This window comes from Callithrix jacchus, chromosome 10 (genome assembly GCF_049354715.1).
Source record: "Callithrix jacchus isolate 240 chromosome 10, calJac240_pri, whole genome shotgun sequence".
Taxonomy (NCBI): domain Eukaryota; kingdom Metazoa; phylum Chordata; class Mammalia; order Primates; family Cebidae; genus Callithrix; species Callithrix jacchus.
The window spans coordinates 35,742,402-35,763,239 of record NC_133511.1 but is presented as its reverse complement, the minus strand read 5'-3'; the positions used below and the strand labels follow the sequence as shown (position 1 = coordinate 35,763,239).

The window sequence follows — 20,838 nt, the reverse complement described above, 5'->3', positions numbered from 1 at the left end:
AGCGCTTTGAAGTCCAAGGCAGGTGGGTCACCCATGATTGTGGGTTTGAGACTGGCCCGACCAACATGGTGAAACCTTGTCTTTAAAATGAAAGCAAAACTTAGGTTGGGCTCAGTCAATCACGCCTGTAATCCAAGCAATTTGGAAGGCCGAGGTGAGTGGATCGTGAGGTCACATGTTCGATACAGGGCTTGAACGACAAAGCAAAACCTGCTTCCTGTAAAAGAAACAGAAAAAAATAAAAATGCTGAGCCAGGCATGGCATGTGCGTGCTTCGGCAGTACCTACACTAAAATTGAAACAATACACAGAAGGCTGGCTTGGCTGCCATGCAAGGATGACACACAAAGGTGGGCAGTGTCCTGTATTTTTTTGCCATTGTGGCGGTTTTGTAGTAATCAAACACAGACAGATTTGAGGTACAAAAGAAAAAAATGAAAAGTTAGCTGGACGTTGTTGTGTGGACATCTGCAACCCCAGCTACTTGGGAGGATGCAGAAAAACAATCGCTTGAACCAAGGGGACAGATGTTGCAATAAGCCCAGATTGCACCATTGCACTTCAGCCTGTTTGACAAGAGGGTAAAACTACGTCATAAAGAAAGGCAGGGCTTTGGGTGGAGTCATCTGGCACCTCGTTTTTTACAGTTGTACACACTGATCTTTTGGATGTCTTTTTTTTTCTTTTTCAGTTTTTTATTAAATAAGGTGGGTTTTCCCTGGGATGCCCAGGCTGACCTGGAACCTGTGACCTCAGGTGACCTGCCCACCTCGGCCTCCCAAAGGGCTAGGATTGCTGGCATGAGTCACATTGCCCGACCCAGTCACTCTGATTGTTTTTTTAACAATAAAATCGACCAGACAGGCTCGGTGGCTCACGTGAGTCTGTCATCGAAGCACTTTGAAGACAAAGGCGGGTGGATCACCCGAGGTTGTGTGTTCAAGGCCGGCCCGACCAACATGGTAAAACCCCATCTTTAAAATGAAAACAAAAGTTACAGTGGGCTCAGCGGCTAATGCCTGTAATCCCAACACATTTGAAGGCGGATGAGAGCAGATCGTGAGGTCACAGTTTCGAGACTGGCCTTGAATGGCACAGTGCAACCTGCTTCGTATAAAAAACATAAAAGCAGAAAAAAATAGAAAAGCTGAGCCGGGCATGGCATCTGCCCACTTTGGCAGCATTTACACTAAAATTGTGAGAAAATACATAAGGGTGGGGTGGCCACCATGCAAGGATAACACGTAAAGGTGTGCAGCACTCCGTATATTTTTTGCCTTTGTGGCAGTTGTGTAGAAGTCAAATACAGACAGATTTGAGGTACAGAAAAAAAAGAAAGCTGGATGGCGTGGTGTGGACACCTGAAGCCCCAGCTCCTTGGGAGGCTGCAGAAGGAAAATCGCTTGGACTGAGAGGCAGATGTTGCAATAAGCAAAGATTGTACAGTTGCACTCCAGCCTGGGTGACAAGAGGGAAACACTATGTGGTAAAGAAAGGCAGGGCAAGGGGTGGAGTCATGCAGCACCTCGTTTTTTACAATTGTACACACTGATCTTTCTGATTTCATTTTTTTCTTTTTTCTTTTTTTAAATTTTTATTGGATTTTAGGTTTTGGGGTACATGAGCAGAGCATGTAAGACAGTTGCGTAGGAACACACATGGTAGTGTACTTTTCTTTCCTTCTCCCCTTCACCCACATTTGGCATTTCCCCCCAGGCTATCCCTCCCCACCTCCCCCTCGCACTGGCCCTCTCCTTTTCCCCCCAATAGACCCCAGTGTTTAGTACTCCCCTTTCTGTGTCCATGTGTTCTCATTTTTCATCACCCGCTTATGAGTGAGAATATGCGGTGTTTCATTTTCTGTTCTTGTGTCAGTTTGCTGAGAATGATGTTCTCCAGATTCATCCATGTCCCTACAAACGACACAAACTCATCATTTCTGATTGCTGCATAATATTCCATGGTGTATATGTGCCACATTTTTCCAATCCAGTCTATTATCAATGGGCATTTGAGTTGATTCCAGGTCTTTGCTATTGTAAACAGTGCTGCAATGAACATTCGTGTACATGTGTCCTTATAGTAGAAGGATTTATAGTCTTTTGGATATATACCCAGTAATGGGATTGCTGGGTCAAATGGAATTTCTATTTCTAAGGCCTTGAGGAATTGCCACACTGTCTTCCACACTGGTTGAACTAATTTACACTCCCACCAACAGTGTAAAAGTGTTCCTTTTTCTCCACATCCTCTCCAGCATCTGTTGTCTCCAGATTTGGTAATGATCGCCATTCTAACTGGCGTGAGATGGTATCTCAATGTGGTTTTGATTTGCATCTCTCTGATGACCAGTGACGATGAGCATTTTTTCATATGATTGTTGGCCTCATATATGTCTACTTTCGTAAAGTGTCTGTTCATATCCTTTGCCCACTTTTGAATGGGCTTGTTTTTTTCCTGTAAATCCGTTTGAGTTCTTTGTAAATTCTGGATATCAGCCCTTTGTCAGCTGGGTAAACTGCAACAATTTTTTCCCATTCTGTTGGTTGCCGATCCACTCTAGTGACTGTTTCTTTTGCTGTGCAGAAGCTGTGGAGTTTCATTAGGTCCCATTTGTCTATTTTGGCTTTTGTTGCCAATGCTTTTGGTGTTTTGTTCATAAAGTCCTTGCCTACTCCTATGTCCTGGATAGTTTTGCCTAGATTTCCTTCTAGGGTTTTTATGGTGCCAGGTCTTATGTTTAAGTCTTTAATCCATCTGGAGTTAATTTTAGTGTAAGGTGTCAGGAAGGGGTCCAGTTTCTGCTTTCTGCACATGGCTAGCCAGTTTTCCCAACACCATTTGTTAAACAGGGAATCCTTTCCCCCTTGCTTGTTTTTGTCAGGTTTATCAAAGATTGTATAGTTTAGATATGTTGTGTTGCCTCCGGTGCCTCTGTTTTGTTCCATTGGTCTATATCTCTGTTTTGGTACCAGTACCATGCTGTTTTGATTACTGTAGCCTTGTAGTAGTTTGAAATCCGGTAGTGTGATGCCCCCCACTGTGTTCTTTTTGCTTAGAATTGACTTGGCTATGCGGGCTCTCTTTTGGTTCCATATGAAGTTCATGGTGGTTTTCTCCAGTTCTGTGAAGAAAGTCAATGGTAGCTTGATGGGGATAGCGTTGATTCTATGAGTTACTTTGGGCAGTATAGCCATTTTCACGATATTAATTCTTCCTAACCATGAACATGGAATGTTTCTTCATCTGTTTGTGTCCTCTCTGATTTCGTTGAGAAGTGGTTTGTAGTTCTCCTTGAAGAGGTCCCTTACGTTCCTTGTGAGTTGTATTCCAAGGTATTTTATTCTTTTTGTAGCAATTGTGAATGGCAGTTCGTTCTTGATTTGACTTTCTTTAAGTCTGTTATTGGTGTATAGGAATGCTTGTGATTTTTGCACATTGATTTTATATCCTGAGACTTTGCTGAAGTTGCTTATCAGTTTCAGGAGTTTTTGGGCTGAGGCGATGGGGTCTTCTAGGTATACTATCATGTCGTCTGCAAATAGAGACAATTTGGCTTCCACCTTTCCTATTTGAATACCCTTTATTTCTTTTTCTTGCCTGATTGCTCTGGCTAGAACTTCCAGAACTATATTGAATAGGAGTGGTGAAATAGGACATCCTTGTCTAGTGCCAGTTTTCAAAGGGAATGCTTCCAGTTTTTGCCCATTCAGTATGATATTGGCTGTTGGTTTGTCATAAATAGCTTTTATTACTTTGAAATACGTTCCAACGATACCGAGTTTATTGAGGGTTTTTTAGCATAAAGGGCTGTTGAATTTTGTCAAATGCCTTCTCTGCATCAATTGAGATAATCATGTGGTTTTTGTTTTTGGTTCTGTTTATGTGGTGAATTACGTTTATAGACTTGCGAATGTTGAACCAGCCTTGCATCCCCAGGATGAATCCTACTTGATCATGGTGAATAAGTTTTTTGATTTGCTGTTGCATTCGGCTTGCCAATATTTTATTGAAGATTTTTGCATCTATGTTCATCATGGATATTGGCCTGAAGTTTTCTTTCCTTGTTGGGTCTCTGCCGGGTTTTGGTATCAGAATGATGTTGGTCTCGTAAAATGATTTGGGAAGTGTTCCCTCTTATTAGATTGTTTGAAATAGTTTTAGAAGGAATGGTAGCAGCTCCTCTTTGTGTGTCTGGTAGAATTCGGTTGTAAACCCGTCTGGACCTGGGCTTTTTTTGTGTGGTAGGCTCTTAATTGCTGCCTTGACTTCTCACCTTGTTATTGGTCTATTCATAGTTTCAGCTTCCTCCTGGTTTACGTTTGGGAGGACACAGGAGTCCAGAAATTTATGCATTTCTTCCAGGTTTACTAGTTTATGTGCATAGAGTTGTTTGTAATATTCTCTGATGATGGTTTGAATTTCTGTGGAATCTGTGGTGATTTCCCTTTATCATTTTTTATTGCATCTATTTGGTTGTTCTCTCTTTTCTTTTTAATCAATCTGGTTAGTGGTCTGTCTATTTTGTTGATCTTTTCAAAAAACCACCTCTTGGATTTGTTGATTTTTTGAAGGGTTTTTCGTGTCTCAATCTCCTTCAGTTCAGCTCTGATCTTAGTTATTTCTTGTCTTCTGCTAGGTTTTGAGTTTTTTGATCTTGCTCCTCTAGCTCTTTCAATTTTGATGATAGGGTGTGAATTTTGGATCTCTCCATTCTTCTCATATGGGCACTTATTGCTATATGCTTTCCTCTAGAGACTGCTTTAAATGTGTTCCAGAAGTTCTGGCATGTTGTGTCTTCATTCTCATTGGTTTCGAAGAACTTCTTTATTTCTGCCTTCATTTCATTGTTTACCCAGTCAACATTCAAGAGCCGATTGTTCAGTTTCCATGAAGCTGTGCGGTTCTGGGTCGGTTTCTGAGTTCTGAGTTCTAAGTTCTAACTTGATTGCACTATGGTCTGAGAGGCTGTTTGTTATGATTTCAGTTGTTTTGCATTTGTTGAGCAGTGCTTTACTTCAAATTATGTGGTCAATTTTTGAGTAGGTGTGATGTGGTGCTGAGAAGAATGTATATCCTGTGGATTTGGGGTGGAGAGTTCTGTAAATGTCTATCAGGTTTGCTTGCTCCAGGTCTGAGTTCAAGCCCTGGATATCCTTGTTGATTTTCTGTCTGGTTGATCTGTCTAATATTGACAATGGAGTGTTAAAGTCTCCCACTATTATTGTGTGGGAGTCTACATCTCTTTGTAAGTCATTAAGAACTTGGCTTATGTATCTGGGTGCTCCTGCATTGGGTCCATATATGTTTAGGATCGTTAGCTCTTCTTGTTTTATCGATTCTTTTACCATTATGTAATGGCCTTGTTTGTCTCTTTTGATCTTTGTTGCTTTAAAGTCTATTTTATCAGAGATGAGAATTGCAACTCCTGCTTTTTTTTGCTCTCCATTTGCTTGGTAAATCTTCCTCCATCCCTTTATTTTGAGCCTTTGTGTATCCTTGCATGTGAGATGGGTTTCCTGGATACAGCACACTGATGGGTTTTGAATTTTTATCCGATTTGCCAGTCTGTGTCTTTTGATTGGTGCATTTAGTCCATTTACATTTAGGGTTAATATTGTTATGTGTGAATTTGATACTGCCATTTTGATGCTAAATGGCTGTTTTGCCTGTTAGTTGTTGTAGATTCTTCATTATGTTGATGCTCTTTAACTTTTAGTGTGATTTTGGAATGGCTGGTACTGGTTGTTCCTTTCTATGTGTAGTGCCTCTTTTAGGAGCTCTTGTAAAGCAGGCCTGGTGGTGACAAAATCTCTGAGTACTTGCTTGTTCACAAAGGATTTTATTTTTCCTTCACTTCTGAAACTGAGTTTGGCTGGATATGAAATTCTGGGTTGAAAGTTCTTTTCTTTAAGCATGTTGAATATTGGCCCCCACTCTCTTCTGGCTTGTAGTGTTTCTGCCGAGAGATCTGCTGTGAGTCTGTTGGGCTTCCCTTTGTGGGTAACTCGACCTTTCTCTCTGGCTGCCCTTAGTATTTTCTCCTTTATTTCAACCTTGTTGAATCTGATGATTATGTGCCTTGGGGTTGCTCTTCTTGCAGAATATCTTTGTGGTGTTCTCTGTATTTCCTGCATTTGAGTGTTGGCCTGTCTTGCTAGGTGGGGGAAGTTTTCCTGGATGATGTCCTGAAGAGTATTTTCCAGCTTGGATTCATTCTCTTCATCCCCTTCTGGTACATCTATCAAACGTAGGTTAGGTCTCTTCACATAGTCCCACATTTCTTGGAGACTTTGTTCATTCATTTTTGTGCTTTTTTCTCTAATCTTGGTTTCTCGTTTAATTTCATCGAGTTGGTCTTTGACTTCAGATATTCTTTCTTCTGCTTGGTCAATTCGGCTATTGAAACTTGTGTATGCTTCGCGAAGCTCTTGTATTGTGTTTTTCATCTCCTTTAATTCATTCATATTCCTCTCTAAGTTATGCATTCTTGTTATCATTTCCTCATATCTTTTTTTCAAGTTCCTTAGTTTCTTTGCATTGATTTAATACGTGTTCTTTTAGCTCACAAAAGTTTCTCATTATCCACCTTCTGAAGTCTAATTCCATCATTTCGTCACAGTCATTCTCCGTCCAGCTTTTCTCCCTTGCTTGTGAGGAGTTTTGGTCCTTTCTAGTAGGCAAGCTGTTCTGGTTTCGGGTGTTTTCCTCCTTTTGTTGCTGGTTTCTTCCCATCTTTGTGGGTTTATCCCCTTGTTGTCTGCATAGTTGCTGACTTTTCGATTGGGTCTCTGAGTGGACACCCAGATTTTTGATGATGAAGTATTTTTGTTAACTTGGTTTTCCTTCTACCAGCCTAGCCCCTTCGCTGTACAACTGCTGAGGTCCACTCCAGGCCCTGCTTGTCTGGGGTGCACCTCTAGCAGCTGTGGCACAGTGAGGGATGCTAGCCGTTTCTTTTTCTGCTATCTTTATCCCAGGATGATGCCTGCCAAATGTCAGTCTTTTGGATATAGAGGGGTCAGGGAGCTGCTTGAGGAGACAGTCTGTACTTTTTTGGAGCTTAATTGCTGAGCTGTGAGCTCTGTTGTTCATTCAGGGCTGTTAGGCTGCTATGTTTGATTCTGCTGCAACAGAGCTCATTAAAAAACCCTTTTTTCTCAAATGCTCTGTGTTGGGGGGTTCGGGCTTTATTTTTTGATGTTCGTTGAGGTGTCCTGCCCAGTTAGAAGGTAGACTAGCCACTGTTTGGCTGCCAAGGCTCCGCCCTGCTGTTGTGTGATTCGCCCTGTTCCTGCAGGCTCTGCTGTAGTCTCTGCCGTGCCCTGTGGCAGAGTCTCTTCGCTGTAGCATGTTGCCTCGGCAATGGCAGGCTGCGTCAGCAGTGGGCGTGTATCTCAGTAGGGACAGGTTGCCTCGGCAACGGAAGGCTGCATCAGCAGTGGGCATGTATCTCAGTAGGGACGGGTTGCCTCGGCAACAGCTGGCTGCGTCAGCAGTGGGCGTGTATCTCAATTGGGGTGGGTTGCCTCGGTAGTGGTGGACGCCCCTCCCCCACAGAGCGTCTTGGACCATCTGCTCGGGATAGTTTGAAATCATGGTTTTGTTCTTCCCACTGGGTACCCCAAACGATCTGTCCCTGCAATCCCCTGGGCTGGGCTACTTTCCAAGTCTCGTTCAGTCTCAAGTCCAGCCCTCTCAAATCTCAGGTTGCTGGTTCAACAGGGCACCCGGACAAGCGCGCCCTGTGGGGATTGCCGGGTAGGGCTGGCCGCCGCCGCCCCGGCTGCCAGCTTCACCAGGCAGACCTACTGCCTGGCGTCCCGTGTCTTTTTTATGCTTGGGAGTTTCCCCATTCTGTGGGCAACAAAGATCAGTCTGGAAATGCAGCTCCGACTCACCTCTTTGCAGATTCAATGAAAGCTCCAATCCTGGGTTGTTCTCACAGTGCCATCTTGAGTCCTCTCCTTTCTTCTCTTTTTTTAAATGAGGTGCGTTTTCCCCAGGATACTTAGGTTGACCTCGAACTCGTGACCTCAGGTGACCCACCTACCTTGGCCTCCCAAAGTGCTAGGATTGCTGGCATGAGTCACAGTGCTGGCCCAGTTTCTCTGATTTCTTTTTTAGCAATAAAGTCAGCTGTCCAGGCATGGTGGCTCACATGAGACTGTCATCCAAGCACTTTGAAGACCAAAGTGGGAGGATCACCCGAGGTTGCAGGTTCGAGACCGGCACGACCAACATGGTGAAACACTGTCTTTAAAACGAAAACAAAATTTGGGTTGGGCTCAGCTGCTAACGCCTGTAATCCCAGCACATTGGAAGGTGAAGGTGAGCAAATCGTGAGGTCACTGGTTCAAGACTGGCCTTGAATGAGAGGACGCAACGCACTCCTTATAACAAACATAAAAACAGAAAAAAATAGAAAAGCTGAGCCTGGCATGGCATGTGCCTGCTTTGGCAGCACCTATACTAGAATTGGGATAATACAGAGAAGGCCAGCATGGCCGCTGTGCAAGGATGACACGTAAAAGGTGTGCAGCATTCCGTATTTTTTTTTTTGCTGTTGTGGTGGTTTTACAGAAATCAAATACAGATAGATGTGAGGTACCAAAAAAAAAAAAAAAAAAAAACAGTACCTTAGCTGGACATGGTGGTGTAGACACCTGCAGTCCCAGCTATTTTGGAGGCTGTGGCATGACAATCGCTTGAACCAAGGAAGCAGATTTTGCAATAAGCCAAGATCGCACCATTGCACTTCAGCCTGAGTGATAAGAGGAAAACACTGCGTCATAAAGAAAGACAGGTCATGGAATGGAGTCATCCAGCACCTCGTTTTCTAAAATTGTACACACTGGTCTTTCTGATTTCTTTTCTTTTTCTTTTTCTCTTTTTTTTAAATGAGGTGGGTTTTCCCCGTGATGACCAGGCTGACCTCGAACCCGTAACCTCAGGTGACCTGCCCACCTCGACCTCCCAAAGTGCTAGGATTGCTGGCATAAGTCACAGCGCCCAGCCCAGTCCCTCTGACTTCTTTTTTTTTAGCAATAAAGTCGTCCAGCCAGGCATGGTGGCACAGTGAGCCAGTCATCCAAGCGCTTTGAAGACCAAGGCAGGCAGATCACCCGAGGTTGTGGATTTGATACCAGTTCGACCAACATGGTGAAACCCCGTCTTTTAAATGAAAGCAAAACCTGTAATCCAAGCACTTTGGAAGGCCAAGGTGAGCTGATCGTGAGGTCACAGGTTCGAGACTGGCCTCGAACAACAAAGCACAACTCGCTCCCTATAAAAAACATAAAAAAAGAAAAACTAAAAAAACTGAGCTGGGCATGGCATGTGCTCGCTTTGGCAGCACCTACACTAAAATTGGGATGATACACAGAAGGCTGGCATGTCTGCCACGCAAGGATGACACGCAAAAATGTGCTGCGTTCTGCAATTTTTTTTTTTTTTGCCATTGTGGCTGTTTTGTAGAAATCAAATACAGATAGATTTGAGGTACAAAAAAAAAAAAAAAAAAAACCAGAAAATTAGCTGGATGTGGTGGTGTGGACACCTGCAGCCCCAGCTACTTGGGAGGCTGTGGCAGGAAAATCGCTTGAACTGAGGAAGCAGATGTTGCAAATAAGTCAAGATCGCACTGTTGCACTCCAGCCTGGGTGATAAGAGGGAAACGCTATGTCATAAAGAAAGGCGGGGCGAGGGTGGAGTCATCCAGCACCTCGTTTTTTACAATTGTACACACTGATCTGTCTGATTTCTCTTCATTTTCTTTTTCTCTTTTTTTAAATGAGGTGGGTTTTTCCCGGGATGTCCAGGCTGACCTCGAACTCCTGACCTCAGGTGACCTGCCCACCTTGGCCTCCCAAAAAGCTAGGATTGCTGGCGTGAGTCAAACCACCCGGCCCAGTCTCTCTGATTCCTTTTTTAGCAATAAAGTCAGCCAGCTGGACACTGCATCTCACGTGAGCCTGTCATCCAAGCGCTTTGAAAACCAAGGTGGGTGGATCACCCGTGGTTTTGAGTTCAAGACCAGCTCGACCAACATGGTGAACCCCGTCTTCAGCACGAAAACAAAACTTAGGTTGGGCTTGGTGGCTGATGCCTGTAATCCCAGCACTTTCAATGGCCGAGGCAAGTTGATCGTGAGGTCACAGTTCGAGACTGGCCTCGAACGACACAGTGCAACCCGCTCCATATAAAAAACATAAAAACAAAAAAAATAAGAAAGCTGAGCTGGGAATGGCATGTGCACACTTCGGCAGCACCTACACTAAAATTGGGATGATACACAGAAGGCCGGAGTGGCCACCGCGCAAGGATGACACGCAAAGGTGTGCTGTGTCCCGAATTTTCTTTTTTTGCCATTGTGGCTGTTTTGTAGAAATCAAACACAGATAGATTTGAGGTAGAAAAAAATAAGAGAAAGTTCGATGGGCGTGGTGGTGTGGACACCTGCAACCCCAGCTACTTGGTAGGCTGTGGCAGGACAATCCCTTGAACCGAGAAGGCAGATGTTGTAATAAGCTAAGATCACACCATTGCACTCCAGCCTAGGTGAGAAGAGGGAAACAATACGTGATACAGAAAGGCAGAGTGGGGAATGGAGTCATCAGGCACTTCGTTTTTTACAATTGTACACACTGATCTGTCTGATTTCTTTTCTTTTCTTTTTTTTAAATAAGGTTGGTTTTCTTTGAGATGCACAGGCAGAACTTGAACTCGTGACTTCAGGTGACCCACCCGCCTCGGCCTCCCAAAGTGCTAGGATTGCTGGCATGCATCACAGCGAAAGACCCAGTCTCTCTGATTTTTTTTTTAGCAATAAATCAGCTGGCCGGGCACAGTGGCTCAAGTGAGTCTGTCATCCTAGCACTTTGAATACCAAGGTGGGCGTATCACCCAAGGTTGTGGGTTCGAGACCAGCCTGACCAATGTGGTGAAACCTCATCTTTAAAGTGAAAACAAAACTTAGGTTGGGCTCAGCGGTTCATGCCTCTAATCCCAGCACTTTAGAAGGCCGAGGCGAGCAGATTGTGAGGTCACAGTTTCGAGACTGGCCTTAAACAACACAGTGCAACCCACTCCCTATAAAAAACATAAAAACAGAAAAAATAAAAAAGCTGAGCTGGGCATGGCATGTGCCCACTTCGGCAGCACCTACACTAAAATTGGGATGATATACAGAAGGCCAGCATACCCACAGTGCAAGGATGACATGCAAAGGTGTGCAGCATTTTGTATTTTTTTTTTTTTTGCCATTGTGGCTGTTTGATAGAAATCAAATTCAGATAGATTTGATTCTACAAAAATAGTGCTTCCAACCTGTGGAATAAAAACAAACATTCACCTCTGTGAACTGAATCCACACATTTCAAAGCTTTTTCCAGATCGTTTGTTTCTAATTTGTATCACAGGATATTCTGTTTTTCATGGTAGGCCTCTAAAGGCTCTGAAATACTCCTTTTCAGATTCTGCAAAAAGAGTATTTCAGACATTCTTTACAAAAATAATTGTTTAACACTGTGAACTGAATCTACACATCACAAAGTATTTTTCACAGATAGCTTCTTTTTAGTTTTCATCTTGGTGTATTCGGTTTTTCATCATATGTCTGAATGGGATTTGAAATGTTGCTGCCAGATTCTACAAATAGAGTGTTTCCGACCAGCTGAATAAATACAATGGATCGACCCTGTCAGCTTAATGCACACATTGCAAAGCATTCTCACAGACACCGTCTCTCTTGTTTCTAATGTGGAATACTCGGTTTTTCACCATAGGCCTCTATGTCACTACTTACATGCCACAAGAAGAGTGTTTGCAACCTCCAGAATCAAAACAAAGTCTGACCGTACGAACCGATTCCCCCACATTACAAAGCATTTTCAGAGTACTTTTTTTAGTTTTCATTGTGGGATATTTGGTTTTTAACCATTTGATTCAATCGGCTCTGAAATGTTTATTCCTGAATTATACAAGGAGAGTGTTTCCAACATTCTGAATGAAAAGAAATGTTAAACTATGTGAGCTGAATCCACACATCCAAAAGCATTTTTACAGATATATATTTTCTAGTTTTTAATCACAAAATATTCAGTCTCACCAGAAGCCTCAATAAGCTTCCAAATGCAAAATGTATTACCTTAGATTCTACAAAACGAGGGTGTTCAACCTACTGAATGCAAATATAAGTTCAAAGCCATAGGCTGACTCGACGAATTGCAAAGCATTTTTATAGAATGCTTGTCCCTTTATAGATTCTACAAAAACAGGGTTTCCAACCCGCTGAACCAAAACAGAGCTTCAAAAATTTGGGCTGAATCCACATATCGCAATTTATTTTCACAGATAGCTTGTTTCCAGTTTTTATCATGGGATATTTGGTTTTTCACCATAGACCTCACTGGGCTTTGAAATATTTCTCCTTAGATTCTATAAAAACAGTTTTTCCAACCTGCTGAATCAAAACAATTCTTCACCAACATCAGGCAAATTCACTTGAGGACCTATCTCTGTGCTCTGACAGACAAAACTGCTTTTGTAAAGGATACTGTATTTCAGAAAAACATAATCATATTAACTACTAATAATACTGTAAAATGCTGATGTGTTGAATGCTACTTTAGAAAAATATGCTCAAATGTAGGAAAACAAATTCTGATAGAAAACTATGTATCAATTATCTAGCTAGCTATCTAGAGACATGGTCTTATGCTCAGGATGGAGAGCAGTGGGATGATCGTAGCTCACTGCAGACCTGCTCCTGGCCTCAAGTGATCCTCCTGCCTCAGCATCCTAAGTGGCTGGGGCCACAGGTGGACACAGTTACACATGTCTTTTTTATTTGTTTGTTTTGTAGAGTCAGGGTTTCCCTAAATTGCCCAGGCTGGTCTCAAACTCTGGAGTCTCACTCTGCATCCAGGCTAGGGTGCAGGGATGTGATCTTGACTAACTACAACCTCTGCCTCCTGGGTTCAAGCAATTCTCCTGTCTCAGCCTCCCGAGTAGCTGGGACTACAGGCATGTGCCACCACATGCCACTAATTTTTGTAGAAACCGGGTTTCATCATGTTGGCGACACTGATCTTGAACTCCTGACCTCAGGTGATCCACCTGCCTTGGCCTCCCAAAGTGCTGGAATTACAGGTGTGAGCCACTGAGCCGAGCCACGGACTTTGTTATTAAATAGCCTAACCCAAGTGGGGCGCTGTGGCTCACACCATTAATCTGAACAACTCTGAAGGCCAAGGTGAGAAAATGGCTTGCACTCAGGAATTCGAGAGCAGCCTGGGCAACACGGAGGCAAGACTCCCCCCACATCTCTACAAAAAAATACAAAATATTAGGTCAGGCATGCACTATGCCTGGCTAATTCTTGTATCTTTTGTAGAGATGGGGTTTTGTCATGTTGTTGAGGCTGGTCTCACACTCCTGATTCCAAGCCATCCTCCCCCCTCAGCCTCCCAAAGTTATGGGATTACAGGGGCCAGGTAGCCTCAATTTTTCTTTAAGCAGCCCCAATGTCACACGCTTGGATAGTTTTTTATATTTTTAGACAGGGTTTACCTCAATCTCGCAGGCTGGAGTGCTGTGGTAGAATCATAGCTCATTGTAGCCTTGAACCTTGGGGTTCAAGTAGCTGGGAGGCTGAGGTGGGACTACAGAAACGGGGGTCACACCACTTTGCCAGGCTGCTCCTGAACTCCTGGCCTGAAGAAAACTTCCCACCTCCCCAGGGTCAGGACACACTTTTCCTATTTTTGACCCACATAAACACTTTGCTGGGTCGCAGTTTGTTACCTACCCTTCTCCAGCCAGCAGAACACAGCAGGCGGTGGCGTTTACCAGGCTCTGCCCTGTGAAGACAACCCAGCTCCTTGGCAACACACCTCCGCGTGAAGTCGCCGAAGGTCCGCCTTTGTGACGTCGCCGGAGGCCTGTCCCTGTGCGCTGGTGACACACCGCCACCGTGACGTTTCCAGAGGCCAGCACGCGGAGCCAATCGGAAGTAGAGGCGGTGCTGCTGGGTCTTCCAGGAGCGCGCATGCGCAGGCTGGTGATGGAAGCCGCTGCAGAGCCGGTACTTCCGCGTCGACGGGCTCCCGCCTGGCTGCAGTCACCTATAAGCTCCAAAGAGGAGTTTTAAGATTTCCCAGTCTGGCCGGGCGCGGTGGCTCAAGCCTGTAATCCCAGCACTTTGGGAGGCCGAGGCGGGTGGATCACGAGCTCAAGAGATCGAGACCATCCTGGTCAACATGGTGAAACCCCGTCTCTACTAAAAATACAAAAAATTAGCTGGGCATGGTGGCGCCTGCCTGTAATCCCAGCTACTCGGGAGGCTGAGGCAGGAGAATTGCCTGAACCCAGGAGGCGGCGGTTGCGGTGAGCCGAGATCGCACCATTGCACTCCAGCCTGGGTAACAAGAGCGAAACTCCGTCTCAAAAAAAAAAAAGATTTCCCAGTCTGCAAGGACCCGACGCAACGAGCAGGTGCTGCACACCAACCTCCCGGCGCCTGGTGGGTACAAGCACAAGGTCGCGCAGAAGAAGCATCTCAATGGCCAGTGAAGGTCTACCCGCGCCGCTGCTACCCCGGCCACGTATTCTCCTTGCCTCAGCCTGGGTACGTGCGACCCCTAATACCTTTCCTAGCCAGGGACCCCAGGAGTGTCCTTCACCGCTGCTCATCCTGGGCAGGATCAGCACCCTCTGAGGCTGCTTCCCATTAGGCTGCACCCCCAAGCTTGACCTTTGATTGCTGTTGCAATAGCCATAAAGCCTTTGCAACTTTGTAGCTGCTGCCCAGGCTGGAATCCAAGAGTGGGGGGTAGGGAATAGGCTCTCTTCTCTACCCTCCTTCATGATTCCTGACCCGCCCCCATCCTTCTTCCCATTTCCTTTGATGTTACTTTGTTACAGCTTTTAAAATATTTTTTTAAATTATTTAACCCCTGGGGGCAGAGACTGAGGAGGGAGGATGATAAGGGAACCCGGACTCTCTCTGATTGAAATAAAGAGAAATAAACAACAAAAAAAGGAAACAAAGGAAACATCTTTATAAAAATATAAGGGATTGGCCAGGTACTGTTGCTCATACCCGTAATCCTGGCGCTTTGATAGCCTAAGGTGCGTGGATCACAAGGTCAGGAGTTCAAGACCAGCCTGGCCAGCATGGTGAAACCCCGTCTCTACTAAAAATTAGCCGAGTGTAGTGGTAGGTGCCTGTAATCTCAGCTACTTGGGAGGCTGAGGCAGAAGAATTGCTTGAACCTGGGAGGATGAGGTTGCAGTGAACAATAATAAGAAAATGATCTGTTCTTTGTTTGTTTCCTTTTGGAGACAGGGTTTTGCTCTGTTGCACAGGCTGGAGTGAGGTGGCACAATTGTGGCTCACTGCAGCCTCAACTTCTGGGCAGGCGCAAGCAATTCTTGCCCTTCGACCCCCCAAGTAGCTGGGATTACATGTGCATGCTACCAAGCTTGGCTAATTTTTGTATTTTGTATAGAAACAGAATTTCGCCATGTTGCTAGGCTGGTCTCAAACTTCTAGTCTCAGCTGTCATCCACCCTCAGCCTCCCAAAGTGCTAGGATTACAGGTGTGAGCCACTGTGCCTGGCTATTGCTGTTCTTTTCAAACACATTTTTACTTTTTTTTTTTTTTTTGATATGGAGTCTCAGTGTTTTCTATGCTGAAGTGCAGTGGTGCAATCTTGGCTCACAGCAGGCTGGTCTCAAACTCCTGACATCAGATGATCCACCTGCTTCGGCATCCCAAAGTGCTGGGATTACAGGTGTGATCCACTGCGCCTGGCAATTTTGCTCATTTTAGATACTAGAACTTTTTAATTTAAAAAAAGATTTGTCTGGGCACAGTGGCTCCCACCTGTAATCCTAGAACTTTGGGAGGCCAAGGCAGGTGGATTACGATGTCAATAGATCGAGACCATCCTGGCCAACATGGTGAAACCCCATCTCTACTAAAAATACAAAAATTAGCCAGGCATTTGGCACGCATCTGTAGTCCCAGCTACTTGGGAGGTTGAGGCAGAAGAATTGCTTGAACCCAGGAGGCAGAGGTTGCAGGGAGCTGAGATTGCGCCACCGTGCTCCAGCCTGGCAGCAGAGCAAGACTCTGTGTCAAAAAAAAAAATTTTTTTTTTTTGAGCTGGAGTGCAGTGGCATGCTCTCGGCTCACTGGAACCTCTGACTTTTGGGTTCAAGCCATTCTCCTGCCTCAGCCTCTGGAGTAGCTGGGACTATAGGTACATGCTACCAGCCCCAGCTAATTTTGTATTTTTAGTAGAGATGAGATTTCACCATGTTGGACAGGATGGTCTTGATCTCTTGACCTCATGATCCACCAGCCTTGGCCTCCCAAAGTGCTGGGATTACAGGTATTAGCTACCACCCCTTGCCAAAAAAAATTCTATTTTGAGACAGAGTCTCACTCTGACACACAGGCTGGAGTAAAGTGGGACAGTGTTTCTATATGTACTACTGTAAGTGGGTAGAAGAGGCTAGTACCTCAACATGATGGGAGGTCAAATTTTTTTTGAGGCATGGTCTTACTTTCTCACCTAGGCTGGAGTGCAGTGGCAAGATCATAGCTCACTGCAGCCTCAAGCAATCAGGGGAGGCTGAGGCAAAAGAATCACTTGAACTCGGGAGGTGGAGTTTGTCCTGAGCCGAGATTACACCATTGCACTCCAGCCAAGGCAACAAGAGCAAAACTCCAAGTCAAAAAAAGTGTTTTCTGGTGGAACACAGTGGCTCATGCCTGTAATCCCAATGCTTTGGGAGGCCAACGAGGGAGGATCAGTTGAGGCCAGGAGTTGCAAACCAGCATGGGCAACATAGCAAGACTCCGTCTCTACAAAAAATAAAAATACAAAATTAGCCAGGCATAGTGGCACACACTGTAGCCCTAGCTATTCAGGAGGCAGAGACAGCAGAATTGCCTGAGACCAGGAGTTCAGAACTACAGTGAGCTATGATTGTGCCACTGCACTCCAGACTGGGTGACAAAGACAGATCCTGTCTCTTAAGTAAAAATAAGATTGTGTTTTGTCCTCTGTTCTCTGAAGTCCTTCTGCTTTCCTGAGGATGTCAGCATCCACATGAATGAGCATGCAATTTGCGTGACTCACTATCCCACGTCTTCCTCAGCTCTGATGACCTTTGCTTCCACTCCCCTTAAGCCAACACAGGAATGGCTCTTGGGACATCTCTCAGACGGCTAGATTTGTGAAATCTTAGACTCCAACTTTCTTTTTACTTGCCCTCTGTGGCAGATTATAGTTTCCAAGGTGGCTGCAACAAGTTAAGCCATCCTGTGTGCCCTTCTTTTTTTTTAATTGTTAAACTTTTTATTTTTTCAATTTTTTGTTTATTTATCTTTATGTTTTGAGACTACAGTCCCACTCTGTCACCCAAGCTGGAGTACAGTGGTGTGATCTGGGCTCACTGCAACCTCCATCTCCTGAGTTCAAGCAACTCTCCTGCCTCAGCCTCCTGAGTACCTGGCATTACAGGCATGTGCCACCATGCCTGGATAAATTTTGTGTTTTTTTTTTTTTTTTAATTTTTTATTGGATTATAGGTTTTGGGGTACATGAGCAGAGCATGCAAGACAGTTGCGTAGGTACACACATGGCAGTGTGCTTTCTTTTCTTCTCCCCTTCACCCACATTTGGCTTTTCTCCCCAGGCTATCCCTCCCCACCTCCCCCTCCCACTGGCCCTCCCCTTTTCCCCCCAATAGACCCCAGTGTTTAGTACTCCCCTTTCTGTGTCCATGTGTTCTCATTTTTCATCACCCACCTATGAGTGAGAATATGCGGTGTTTCATTTTCTGTTCTTGTGTCAGTTTGCTGAGGATGATGTTCTCCAGATTCATCCATGTCCCTACAAACGACACAAACTCATCATTTCTGATTGCTGCATAATATTCCATGGTGTATATGTGCCACATTTTTCCAATCCAGTCTATTATCAATGGGCATTTGGGTTGATTCCAGGTCCTTGCTATTGTAAACAGTGCTGCAATGAACATTCGTGTACATGTGTCCTTATAGTAGAACGATTTATAGTCTTTTGGATATATACCCAGTAATGGGATTGCTGGGTCAAATGGAATTTCTATTTCTAAGGCCTTGAGGAATCGCCACACTGTCTTCCACAGCTTCTGCACGGCAAAAGAAACAGTCACTAGAGTGGATCGGCAACCAACAAAATGGGAAAAAATTTTTGCAGTTTACCCATCTGACAAAGGGCTGATATCCAGAATTTACAAAGAACTCAAACAGATTTACAGGAAAAAAACAAACAAGCCCATTCAAAAGTGGGCAAAGGATATGAACAGATACTTTACGAAAGAAGACATATATGAGGCCAACAATCATATGAAAAAATTTTGTGTTTTTAGTAGAGATGGGGTGTCACCTTGTTGGCCAAGCTTGTCTTGAACTCCTGACCTCAGATGACCTGCCTGCCTCAGACTCCCAAAGTGTCTTGATTACAGACCTGAGCCACCACGCCTGGCCTAATTTTTCAATTTTTTAAAAGAGGAAGCAATAAACACTGTGGACTACTAGATGTGAGGGAAGGAAGAGGGGTATGGGTTGAAAAACTACAAATTATGTGATATGCTCACTACCTCGGTACAAAATACACTTGTAACAAAACTTCACGTGGACCCCTGTATCTAACACAAAAGTTGAGAACTGGTACAGTGGCTCACGTGTAATCCTAGCACTTTGGGAGGCCAAGGTGGGTGAATCACTTGAGCTCAGGAGTTCAAGACCAGCCTGAGCAAGTGGTGACACCCTGTCTCTACAAAAGATACAAGAATTAGCCAGGCATGGTGGCATGCACCTGTAGTTCCAGATACTCGGGAGGCTAAGGTCAAGATTACTTGAGCCCAGGAGGTCAAGGCTGCAGTGAGCCATGATCACACCACTGCCCTCCAGCTTGAGTGACAGAGAGAGACCCTGTTTCAAAAACAATAACAGTAAAATAAAAGTTGAATTTTTGTTTTGAGACAGTCTTGCTCTGTCACTCAGGCTGGAATACAGTAGCACAGTCTGGGCTCACTGCAATTTCTGCCTTCTGGGTTCAAGTGATTCTTCTGCCTCAGCCTCCTGAGTGCTGGGATTACAGGTGTGCATCACCATGCCCAGCTAATTTTCGTATGTTTAGTAGGGCCAGGGTTTCACCATGTTGGCCAGGCTCATCTCGAAGTCCTGACCTTAAGTGATCTGCCTGCTTCAGCCTCCCAAAGTGCTGGGATTACAGGTATAAGCCACTGTGCCTGGCCAAAAGTTGAATTTTTATTCCCCTCTTTATATGGACTCTCACTCTGTCTCCCAGGCTGGACTGCAATGGCACAATCTCAGCTCACTGCAACCTCTGCCTCCTGGGTTCAAGTGATTCTCCTGCCTCAGCCTCCTGAGTAGCTGGGATTACAGGTGCCCACCACCACACTGGCTGATTTTTTATATTTTTAGTAGAGACAGGGTTTTACCATGTTGGCCAGGCTAGTCTTGAACTCCTGACCTCAAGTGATCCACCTGTCTTGGCCTCCCAAAGGTCTGGGATTACAGGTGTGAGCCACTGTGCCTGGCCAAGGTACTGCTTTTTGATATGAGTGAGTACATCTGTAAGAGCAATAACTAAATGTGCAACTGTGAGGTCAAATCTATATGCATTTGTAATTTTAATTGATATTGCTAAAATGAAAACCCAGCTTACAGAAAAGTGGGGTTGCCCTGGAAAAGGGATGGGAAGCCTTGAACTTTGTGCTCCTGTGCCTGTTCTTCAGCCTCTGAGATACCCCTCTAGACCTGGGCTCCTGGTACAGATTGAAAACCACTGGTCTTTGGAATGGAGAAACAATAATTATTGCTGGGTTTTAAAATTTCAGGTAATTACACTAAATGAGAGGGCATTAAGATGAGAATGGGTTTTAATACTTAGCTGTAAAAATATAAAACCCTGGGTGAGCTTTTTAAAATCACAGTGGTAGTTGGTTTTACTTCTACTTACTATAATAAAACTGTTCAATGAAAGAGTTATTGTTCTAATTCCTGGAGTCCTTATTGACTTGTTTGATCCTGAGAGTGTATTTTTGAATATGCCTTATTTAGTTCCCTTGCTTATAAAGTCAAATTAATAATATCTCTGACTTAAGTGTACTTTTTAATTTTAAATTTTCATGAAGTGATTTTTGTAAGTTGTAACAATATCTGTGATTCTGTTGCTGTTGAAGTACTGCCCTGGAAGAGAGCTGTTTGACTACATAATTTCCCAGGATCACCTGACAGAAGAGGAGACCAGGGTTGTCTTCCATCAGATAGTATCTGCCATCACTTATGTGCACAGCCAGGGCTATGCTCAAAGGGACCTCAAACCAGTAAGTGACTGCATCACAGTTAGATACTTACCTGAGAGTTCAATATCATTTACCTGTTATTTTTAGGTTTCCAAATGATCTGTTTAGGTATCTGTCTTAGGTTTGCTTCTTTTTGTTGTTGTTGTTCCCATCATAATCTATGACATTTCTTACTTTTACTATTTTTAGTAGAGATGGGGTTTCACCATGTTGGCCAGGCTGGTCTCGAACTCCTGACCTCAGGTGATCCAACTGCCTTGGCCTTCCAGAGTGTTGGGATTACAGACATGAGTCACTACACTTGGCCTTTTTTCCTCTTTCTTTTGATTTTTGGAAGGTTTTTTTTTTCCTGTTGTCCAGACAGGAGTACAGTAGTGTACTTTTGTCTTACTGCAGCTTTGACCTCCAGGGCTCAAGTGATCCAACCACCTCAATCTCTTAAG

General features: G+C 44.4%; 1 protein-coding gene and 5 non-coding genes across 7 annotated transcripts in view; all 6 read left to right on the top strand.

Moving 5' to 3' along the window:
- The first annotated feature begins 269 nt into the window (after positions 1 to 269).
- On the top strand, positions 270 to 372 carry LOC118145953 (U6 spliceosomal RNA). Its single transcript, XR_004731431.1, has one exon. It is a non-coding gene; the product is annotated as a U6 spliceosomal RNA (small nuclear RNA).
- An 8,076-nt stretch (positions 373 to 8,448) lies between these two features.
- Positions 8,449 to 8,556, top strand: LOC118145924 (U6 spliceosomal RNA). Its single transcript, XR_004731408.3, has one exon. It is a non-coding gene; the product is annotated as a U6 spliceosomal RNA (small nuclear RNA).
- Positions 8,557 to 9,339: 783 nt separating this feature from the next.
- On the top strand, positions 9,340 to 9,446 carry LOC118145951 (U6 spliceosomal RNA). The gene has a single exon (XR_004731428.3). It is a non-coding gene; the product is annotated as a U6 spliceosomal RNA (small nuclear RNA).
- Positions 9,447 to 10,252: 806 nt separating this feature from the next.
- Positions 10,253 to 10,359, top strand: LOC118145958 (U6 spliceosomal RNA). Its single transcript, XR_004731436.1, has one exon. It is a non-coding gene; the product is annotated as a U6 spliceosomal RNA (small nuclear RNA).
- A 785-nt stretch (positions 10,360 to 11,144) lies between these two features.
- Positions 11,145 to 11,251, top strand: LOC118145952 (U6 spliceosomal RNA). Its single transcript, XR_004731429.1, has one exon. It is a non-coding gene; the product is annotated as a U6 spliceosomal RNA (small nuclear RNA).
- Positions 11,252 to 14,031: 2,780 nt separating this feature from the next.
- The window catches only part of LOC108590290 (maternal embryonic leucine zipper kinase-like), a 49,956-nt gene continuing 43,149 nt past the window's right edge, over positions 14,032 to 20,838 (top strand). For both annotated transcript variants that reach the window (XM_035265178.3, XM_035265177.3), the window contains exons 1-2: positions 14,032 to 14,629; positions 20,273 to 20,416. In XM_035265178.3, coding sequence (XP_035121069.3) covers positions 14,564 to 14,629; positions 20,273 to 20,416 — 210 coding nt within the window. In that variant the 5' untranslated portion in view covers positions 14,032 to 14,563. The remainder of the gene's footprint in view (positions 14,630 to 20,272; positions 20,417 to 20,838) is intronic.